At 41.9% G+C, this 10,466-nt stretch overlaps 1 protein-coding gene across 1 annotated transcript; it reads right to left on the bottom strand.

Moving 5' to 3' along the window:
* Positions 1-717: 717 nt before the first annotated feature.
* pgghg (protein-glucosylgalactosylhydroxylysine glucosidase) lies at positions 718-10,390 on the bottom strand. Its single transcript, XM_084933601.1, has 14 exons — positions 7,143-10,390; positions 6,436-6,741; positions 6,144-6,354; positions 5,632-6,067; positions 5,428-5,547; positions 3,250-3,381; positions 3,069-3,180; positions 2,875-2,947; positions 2,646-2,782; positions 2,434-2,567; positions 1,900-1,995; positions 1,724-1,821; positions 1,404-1,627; positions 718-1,034 (listed from the first exon to the last, which is right to left on the bottom strand). Exons 2-14 carry the CDS (start codon positions 6,677-6,679, stop codon positions 958-960), a joined length of 2,094 nt encoding a protein of 697 aa, XP_084789727.1. The 5' UTR covers positions 6,680-6,741; positions 7,143-10,390; the 3' UTR covers positions 718-957.
* Positions 10,391-10,466: the final 76 nt, after the last annotated feature.

Genomic DNA, 10,466 nt, shown 5'->3' with positions numbered 1-10,466 from the left:
CATTAAATCAGTTAAACAAAACAACATCCTACCCTTTATACACTTAGTTTGACAAGTCTATCTCCTAATTCAAGATATTGGCTTAGTCACATGAGTGAAAATTAAACACCAACCTCCTTAAACCTATAAAAGAAATTGATGGCTGGTGATTTGTTTAATTTGATCACATTATGCATTCCTGCAAACAACTGCAGTCTGAGTTGGACTGACTGCAATCACTGTCTGACAGATTGCTGAAGGTCTGCAAATAATTGCTGTCTAATTTATAAATGCAGACAGATGGCGAACATGTTGCCATCAGTCTCCAGATGTCTGAGTCTTGATTAATAAACAAACTCGAGGGGACTCGACTCAACTGGCTGCCAGCAGCTTGTATTCTGATAATACTCCAGTTGGTAAAGCACAGTAAATGTTACTGCAATACTCTGCATATGACAAAATGTTTAAAATAGCTATAGTATCATATCGTGAGTTAAATCAAGTGATAATATTGTTACAATGCGGTGCCTGGTGAGTCCCATCTTGATCAAGGACAATTAGCATACATAAAATATAAAAAAAACTTACAAAGATTAAACTCAAATGTCAAAGCTGCTCTGAACTAAAGTGAAAGGAAGAGATTCAAAACTAAAACAAAAACACTAAATAAAAATACGTAATTATAATAACGCTGATAATCATATTTCCTTTGACATCACAAACTTCAATAACTCAGTAATTTAGACTCAAAGTTTCTCTGTATTTTTTTAATTAACTTTAAAAGTCCACAAATATTACACAAATCCATCAGTGTATTATTTGTTGCCCTGCTCAGATCCGTAGCTGCTGGAGGACTTAAATTAATACTGCCCTTCTTTATTCCATACATTTAGTAAATCAAGCAAAATATAATAAAAACAAATAATATGCTTTCAACTGTCAGCATGTGAAATGTTTCGGAGGATCGGTGCTCAGGTTTCAGAAAGGCCAGCAGGAAGCAGATGAAATCAGTTTGCAAACGTATCCGGGCTCTCGAGGGAAAGTTACCGGCTGCCCTGAAAATATAGACGTATACAAGTTTGGATCAGGTTCAGGTATGGACACTGGTTTGCAATCTTTTTCTGGCAGGCTATGCTTTTGAGTTCATGCCCCACACATTATTTTTACATCATTTCCAGCCTAGATAAGGTAAGCTGGAGAAGATCACAGTCTTGAAGTTTTTTCCCCTGATTATGAGATTCAAATGTTTTTCACTTCTATCAATATTGTGTCCCCATATAAACAGTTAAATGATCATTTCTTTTTGCTATACTGTGAGACGTGTTTGTTTCTTATTGACACAGAAACTATCAAATTATTTTCATGAATAAAACTTGCTCTGAAGAGCTGCATGTTCAAACTGCATGTTTGAACTTGTGCTTTACCTGGTGTGAGAGGGATTTTAGTTCCTGATGCCTTCAGGACAACTTGTAAATTACAGGGCTTAGTGTTGCCTGGACTGCCTTCCTGTTCCCTCAGTATGATACAGACTTCATCCTTCCTCAGCAGCCAGTCCATCTGGCTGCCCAGGTAGTTCACACCACGGACACAAAGCTCGCAGACGTCGTTGGGAAGCAGTGGTGAGAATGCCAGGCAGTCCTTCTGAACTCTAGGATATAAAACAAGTATGTGAAGCTTTGTATCACTGTGAACACACTGTGGACTGAACACACTGAAGTGTTTATTTCCTGGATTAAGAACTAACCTAAAACCGGTGTAGCCAAACAGCACAGCTTGCAGAAATCCTCCCATACCTGTGAGAAAGTTGACTGCACCGGAGCCATCGGATGATTCACTCCATACCTGCGAGGAAAGGTAATCAATCTTTCACCCAGTAAATGTCAGGTGTGTGTTTATGTGGATGTGTGAGCCAAAGGGTACCTGGAACGGGCCCTGGATGTTGTTGAAGCACTTTTCAAGTAAAAGCTGAGCTTTCTCAGCCTCCCCGAGCTCCAGCCAGCCGATTGCAAACATCCCCTGAAAATGGAAAGTAAAAAGTTTTGATTCAAATATGAACACAAAAGTCAGTCACTGCACCACACTGAGAAGTAAGACTTCTTATTAAGTACATTAAGTACTGATTTGGATCCCCTTTTGTCTTAATAACTACTTTAACCTCCTAAGACCCAAACTCTTTCATGGCATGCATTTTTAATTTGTTTCTGCTATTTGGGCTGATTGGGACCTGATGAATGTAAAAACAAACAACTACCGATGCAGTCTGTGAGAAGAGGATATCAGACCCTTGTAGAGCAAAATTTAGTATTGTGGCCTAGACAACCCAAAATATGATGTCCACATATGTGGTTGCCAGGTCCAAGGAGGTTAATTCTTGTTGACACAGATTCAACAAACCTCAAATTTAGTTCATTCAGCAGTTTCGTGTGACCATAGAGGATGCTGTGTCTTTCATACCCATGTCATGGCTGGACCGTGAGGGTCTGTCACTGGCTCGTATGCTTCAAGGTCATTCCTTCTAACCTCTGGGGACATCGGCAATCCAAGAGGATATCCCAGCAACACTGTGTCCGCCTGCTTCACGGGATGCCCTGTTTGTCACCCAGAGGACATTCTGGCATCAAGTTAAGAATATTTAAGGTTCTTTCTTAACAGAAACAAATATTAACCTTTAATGTAGCCGTCGTACTCAGGGTGGTACTGATGCTCTTCGTCAAAAGGTATCTTAATGTATTCGGCCACTGCTTGCCATTCCTTGGGCGCAGGGTGCTGAAGGAGTTCAGCCAGTTCAACAGCAAACTGAAGACTGACAAATAAGATATTTTCATTATTACTGGTATTGATAAGACATAAGTTATAAGGTGTTATAGTTATAAGTTTAATCTTGAATACAAATACCCAAGCTTGGCCACTGTGTTTGTGTACACAGAGTCATTGACATTGTAGTAATATTCATCGGGTGGCATGACACCTGAATGGAAACAACATGAAGTTAACATTCAATATAAAATAAACCAAAGTGTGAGTCAGACCCTTTCATTAAAGTGGGTAACTGATGCACTGAATTTATTTAGCGTGACGAGGTTGAGTACCATCTAGGTGATATTTCTGGTCCTCGGGCTTCCAGGTTACCCTTGAAACCCAGTAATCAGCCACACCATAGATGACCTCGCTGCCCAGTCCCTCTCTGAACATGGACAGATCCTAAAGCAAAGAGCTAGATTAACGACGCCGGGTAGAAGGGACAGTGAGTGGGGATGTGAACGAGCATACCTCGGTGAGGTAGAGATAGTGCTGGAAAGCCAATGTGACATCTCCGTTGATGTGAATCTCTTGTTGTCCATAAATGTCCTCTGGACACACCTCTCTCCCTGACACAGCACTCTCCCACGGGAACTTTAGACCCTGTAAAACAGCATATTTCTTTAGAAGGCTCAGACTCTGTTTGATTGTTATTATTAAAAAGTAAAGCCGGACCTACAGAGAGTCAAATATATGCCTCTACAATAGCATACAGCAGATACTAACTGTGCACCAATGGTGCAGATGTACAGAAAATATTACAACCACTAGGGTCTGAGGTGTTCATGCGGCTGTATTCCCATGCCAAGTTCATCTTTATTCTAGGATTTTCATTATTATATCCCAGTTGTTACTCTTACTCTCAGAATATGTCACACAGTTAAACAAAACAAAAAAGAAAAACTGCAAGAAAAAAAGGATTATGAGAGAACATGGATTTTCCACTAAAAATGGGCACTGTGAATGCACCAGGACATGCAACAGCTATTACGATCATAATCTCTTTCCAAGTAAGTGATGGAAGGATACCAGGTTTCAACAAAGTCGTCCTGTTTATCTTTTACAGTATATCTGATTTTACAGTTGAATCTGTCGTTTCTGCCTCACTGTTGTACCCACCGCTTGTTTTTTTTTTTTTTACAATCTAACACTGAGTTATTTGCCTGAAATTCCTCAGAAACTCTTAATAGTATTAAGATTTGCTCTGGTTCTGAGTAGTTTTGATATTACAAATTATATGTCCAACCTGTAGTATTGCTTATACAACATCCTTGCAGGTAACTGTGAAAGTATTCAGAAGGTTAATATGTCACATCCTATATTAAAAAAAAGCACAACATTTGAAAAAATGTCTTAATGGACTTTATTGTAAATATCTGCACAGGAATATTAATTCCACTGTCAGGAATGTGTTTTACGACCTGTTCTGATAACAAAATCCGCCTGGGAGCCTCTAAAACGGAACAACGAACATGTTGGATGTTATTGTTTAGTCCATAACCAAATATTTAGAGAGTTTGGTTGAGTGGAAACTGTGTAAATCTACCAAATGGAATCACCACTGTTGGTGGAAACTAATATTAACAAGAATAACTTGACTGTTTAACCAACATTAAACAATGGTTGAACAATAATTGGTTACAGCTGAACCCGGCCAAAACAGAAACTTTTGATTATTGCATCAGGCAGTGCAATACCTGATATTAAACGGCGACTGGGTGACTTAGGTTCCTCACAGAAACATAACCTTAGAAACCTGGGTGTTATTTTTGATGAAGCTTTTTCTTTGGAGGGACATTTAAATCAGACAGTAAGAACCTGCTTTTTTCACTTGAGGAAGATTTCAAAACTTAGATCTATCGTGTCGATAAGTGAACTCAAGATGATAATACATGCTTTTGTCTCTACAAGACTCGACTACCGTAACAGCCTGTTTACTTGTCTAAACAAGAAAGGGCTAGCTCGTCTACAGGTTGTTCAAAACTCTGCAGCGAGGCTACTGACCCGCTCGAACAAGGGAGCTCACATGACCCCTGTGTTACAGTCGCTGCACTGGCTACCAATCAGATTTAGGTTCCATTTTAAACTTCTAGTTTGAACTTTTAGAGCATTACAGGGACAGGCCCCTCCCTATGTTGCTGATTTGATTCGTACACATACCTCTTCTCGTAACCTGAGGTTATCAAACCAAAACGTTTTGGTGGTCCCCCACACTCGTTTTAAAACTCGAGGGGACCGATCTTTCCAAGCTGTTGCACCCAGACTGTGGAATGCACTTCCCCAATTTCTACGGTGTTTGGACTCGGTGGAGACCTTCAAAAAGCAGCTAAAGACATTTTTATTTCAAAAAGCTTTTAACTAGACCAGGGTTTTTATGATGTATTTATGACTGTACTGTGTTTTTACCTTGTAAAGCACTTTGTGACACATGTCGATGAAAGGTGTTATATAAATAAACTTTACTTACTTAACTTTATTTTTATTTTTTTTATTATTGTAACTTTATTATTTACTTTACTATGTTCTGATGTGCCACCACATCATGAGTGCGTTTGTGTGTTGATCTGTGTAGCCAGTACTGTTTTCAGAGTTGAACAGAAAAAAAACAGTAGAAAAAAAAAACAAAAACACTCCACCGATGTCTTATACCTTGTAGCCTTGCTTTTGGGCGTTGTCTTTAGCACCATCTATGGTCCCCACCCTGTACTCCAGCACAGCTCGGGCTAGTTTCGGATAAAAAAGGGCTATCCCGGGATACATCCAGATGTCCTGCCAGAGGAAGGAAGAGTCATTGTGTGACACAACATATAACAGAATCAACAACACATGGCCATTGGCTGAATCTAGCCTCACTTGGTCCCAGAAAACATGGCCCCAGTAGTCCTGGCCTTCTCCACCATTAGAGAGCCCTCCTGGACTGACTCCACCAAAAGAGCTGGAGGTGTCATGTATGGACGGGAAAGCGCTGAGGAGGTAGAACATGCAGCCAATCAGGGCCTTGCAGAGGCTCTCAGACCCTGTCACCTCCACTTTGCTCTGCAGCCACAGCTCTTGCCAGGCCTTCTCGTGAGATGGACGCAGACTCCCAGTTGCCATCAGATTCAGGCCCTCATCAAAACTGGCCTCAGCCGAGTCTAAACTGCTGGCTGCGACCAGGATGAAACCCCAGCGAGCCTCACTGTGCTCGGGAGGGAGCATCAGAGTCACGGGCACGGGGGTCCAGATGAGGTGCACAGTAGGACAAGAACCTCCAGGGTACTCAGCTGTGGTTGTCTGTCCCTGGATGTGGCTGAGAGAGGGCTGGATTTAGACTGTGCAACAGTTTTTCCTTTTACTAAAAACTCAAAAAATGTTGTTAGCCTCACCTGCCTCCTCTGTAATCAGGACCGGCCTCAAACCTGATGTCTTTGCTTTGAGGTGTGAATGAGCTGACCAGCTTAACCGTGACGGGCTCCTGTGACGTCGCCTGACGCTCCAGCAGGATCTCCATCACCATCAGGTTGGGATAGTGTCGGTGAGAGTACAAAGACTGTGTGGCAGTGGCGCTAGCGGAGCTCAGAGTGTGAATAAAAATGCCTGCACAAGAACAGGAGAGAGAAGTATGAGACCAGATCAGCAACAACACCATGGAGAAAACACCTGCACAGGAGAGGCTACCTTTGTGGGTGTCCAGGCTGTAGGTGTGTTGGACAGGTTCCTCTAGCTCCACCTTAACAGCTAGAGGGCAGGGGACATCTGCTCTGTGGCAGCGCCCGCCCTCCCCATTATAAATGCCCCCCATGTGCATGATATTATTGTACACCCTCCAGCCCAGGTGGCCATTCGCAAGCGGAGGGAGGAAGCGGAGGTCACTAGGGAGGGTGTCGGTGGTGAAGATGTAAGGGTCCGAGTCACAGGACATGATGAGGAGATTACCTTCACTTTAAAGGCTCAAATCAAACCAAGAAGTCAGGAAGTTTTCACCTAAATGATAAAAATGTTTGATTTGGAGTGAAAAACCATTAAGATTAACAATGCAAACATAAGACTGTAGATCTCAAATGCTTTTTTCCTCTGTGGACCTGGACCCTCTATTTTTCACAGGTTCACGTTAGTAAGGCTATTTGCAGAGTGTAGACTTTGACACTTATGTGTCACAAGCCATGCCTGAATATAACCATAAGATGTGTCATGCAGATACTGGTTGAAATTTAGCAACGCAAAAACAAAAATACACAAATAAAGATAAAATGTCCACTTATCAAGTAAAATCATGGTTTCAAACACATTAAAGTTAAAGCTCTGTCGCTGCTGCCAGCAGCATGCACAAACACGTACAGTAAGTCCTTAAACTCATTACTTAAGCGGGAATGTTTTATTCTCACGTGAGAAGGAAGAAGCATCTGTTTCTGTAACAAAGAAGAATGCAGGAAAACCAAAGTCCAGGCGAGACCCGGACGAGATCCCAAACCGCTTGTTCTTTAGGGCTCAACTCATGAAACAAAACAAAACAAAAACAAACAAACAAAACAAACCCAAAACTTTATGTGCTTTTATTTGTTCGAGATTTCATATCTAGTGCACTCGAAAGTTGTTGATGAAGTAGCTCTAACTCATTTGTAGGAGGAGACCTGTGTCGTGCAGCACAGAAAATCTGGATTTAGTTCAGGTCTCATGTAAAACACGGGCTGGATTAACTGTGGAGTTTAAAGTCAGTTAATTAAATCCAGATGCTCTGTTAAAAACAGCATACCCTTTCCGTGTTATTGGCGATGTCAGGTGCACTTTTCATGTTGTGCATAAAAGCAAGACATTAATGTAAACTTTATTTAAATGCTGATAGTTTAATGAGACCGGTTATGTCACAGGCTCAAATGGCTGCTATCTTATCCGTACATATATCCAATTAAATCAGCAGCACACTCTTCAGGCCACACAGTAACACTGTTTATTGTCGGTCTGTTCCCCAGAGGCATCACGTCACTTTCTCCAAATTAAAGCTCCTCATTTTCCCATCAGCTCCACAGTCACACTAAATGTTTTCTCTTTGCTTTAGCAGTCAGACTTAGATGCATCGTCCTCGTTCGGATTTTCTAAACACGAATTTTCCAGTTATATTTATGTTATAATTAACTAATTAATAAAAGCTCCAGAGATAAAGATCACCATCGTATTTTCCATTATTGTATTTTTAAGCTTTCCAGTGCTGCACCTGTCCTCCTGTGGGCTGTGGGAAAAATAGATAAGGTAGATAAAACGTAGGGCTCTATGAATGCGTGCTTAAAGTAGCTTGTAGTCTGAAGTCCTTTGTTTGGTCAGTAAGACTAGAAAAGTGCCAGCCCTCTGTCAGTACCAGCCACATTCACTCTATTTGAGGGGTTCAAGGTAAGGCTAAATACGAGGTATCCTGTGGAGTTTTTGATCGCTGGCTCTAGGACAACACTTTTATGAGTGTCCCTGTTTCGTTTGTATCGTGTGAGGACACCAGGACATCAGAGCAAGTGGGCAGCTTGAGTCACATCCTGCTGTTACTTTGCTTTTATTCACTAACGCATAAAAAAACCTTTAGTTTCAGTTTGTGGAATAAATGAGCGGAAATATAACATTAGTTTCCTACTCAAGCACAAACACGCATTGAACACTTTTTTTTCTAAGTAAGTATATTTCAAAAGGTGCTATTGACATGAAATTCTTACCAGATGTCGGTAGCAACCCATCCAATCTACATACAAAAAGAAATAAAGCCATAGATGTCCAGGTATGTGCCAGTCATTTAATGGCAAGCCTATTTGTTGAAATGTCACTGCATCAGTTTTTATCATAAAGCTCAACTTCGATAAATCATAGAAAGAACTCTACAGTGTATTGTTCTGGGCTGGGTGACCTCTTGCAGATATCCTCAGTAGTGTCAGCCCAGTGTCCAGACCTGTAAATTTGCCCCTCCCTGCTGCCGTGACTGATTCAGATAAAGAGGTAAACCATGTGTTTTGATTTGGCAAGTCACACAACTTCAGATTTTTGACATCAGCAGTCATTTAACAAGCAGAGGAGATGATGCTGGAGCTGTCGGCTCTGATGTTCTTTGGTGAATGCTGATTGATCTGCATGGTGCTGCACAGGTCCCACTGAAGGAGTGTTTCTAATCTATAAGTCTCTGAATCTGCTCTTCCCATTCCTCCTGGCAGTTGCGGGATTGACGCCCTCAGTTCTGTCCAGGTATCCTCATGTAACAGCCCATCTCAAGATTTCTGCTCCACACTCTTGAGACTGTGCTGGTGCATCATTCAGGTTCCACAGGAACAGCTTTAACTTCTTATCTGCATCAGGTTCATGAGCCATAAGTTATTCTCTGCACCACAAGTGTTTAACCTCTGCAGATTTATTCTCTGTGTGCACCTTGGAAAAGGTGAAGATGTGCCAGAGGTCTGCTCTGTTTCAACAAGCTCAACTATCTTGGGACTGATAGTCAGGGTGTCGCCACATCTACTGATTCGGTTTGGAGACCGTGTGTGTTTTGCGAGCCCCAAATTTATGCCAATGTGCTTATAATTGATGACTCAATGGATTCATTGATTTACAGGAGAAAATATTTAGTTAGAAACATATTCTCTGTATACAGGTCAGTCTGTTAGGGTCAGGTCAGTCACGCTTGCACACTAAAAGGGAACCAAAGTAAGATTTGGAATACCGAAGCCACCATAAAGCTGTTGCCAATTCGGTTTGGGTCCAGTTAACCAATTACTGAGAGAAAATGGCCAAACAGTCAACCTGAAAATTTTGGTCTGTTGCCTGTTGTATTTGGTGTTGATCTTGGCTTTACTTCCCCGATTACAAAAGCATTGTCTCAGATTTATTTTTATTGCTGAGTCCAGAAAACAAGCTATAGAAATAAAAATCAAATCAATTCTTGACCGTCAGCTGACATGCAGCATTGCATTACTCGCACCTCTCGGTGGCGCCAGGGAGCTGCCCGTGCAGCATCTGGCATCATGCCGGGGGTCAGAGCCACAAACCCTGGGAAAAGCAGTGCTTTGTCCATATAAGGCTGCAATCCATCCGCTTCCCTCTTCCTCCCCAGTTCCCTTCCTCTCTCTTTCTCAGACCTGAGGGATATTTAGAGAGAGCGCCTCAGCCAGCCTGCCCTTCCTTATTAGGAGCTCAGCTTGTTGTCAGAGGTTCTAGCCTGCAGGACAGTGGTCCATCTTTCTACTCTCAGATGAGACAAACAGATGGATGGCTCGTGTTAACTACACTTTACTGCAAGTGGGAAAGAAACACTGGGACTCGCACAGCTTCACCCATATGTCTGAGCACTCCAGCATATGTAATGACACCAGCTTCTATCATGTCAAGTAGCTCTTGATGTATTGTCCACCTGGGAGCAGAAGCAGATTAATGCAGCAGCACAAACATACTTTAAATACATCTGTGTTGGACTGTTTCCTCTTTTAGGCCTCTTGGTGTGTTACAGCTGTTCAGTTTCTCTCTTTTTTCCCCCCAGTGACAGAGGACATCTGGCTACCAGCAGACAGACTAACAGACACTGTGCACATGGATGATACAGTATAGTGTGGGAAAACAGAGCTAAACGCAAACAAACAGGTGACCGCAAAACATAAAAGTGAGCCACTCAATGACTAGAGTTACAAAGGAGGCAGGAATCCATCTGGGAACTGAGTGTTGTATACACTGATAAGACAGAGTCTGCT

The sequence above is a fragment of the Perissodus microlepis genome, chromosome 7 (genome assembly GCF_051167445.1).
Source record: "Perissodus microlepis isolate ML-2025 ecotype Zambia chromosome 7, ASM5116744v1, whole genome shotgun sequence".
Classification (NCBI taxonomy): domain Eukaryota; kingdom Metazoa; phylum Chordata; class Actinopteri; order Cichliformes; family Cichlidae; genus Perissodus; species Perissodus microlepis.
The sequence above is the reverse complement of the archived record's forward strand: the minus strand, read 5'-3'. Positions and strand labels throughout refer to the sequence as shown.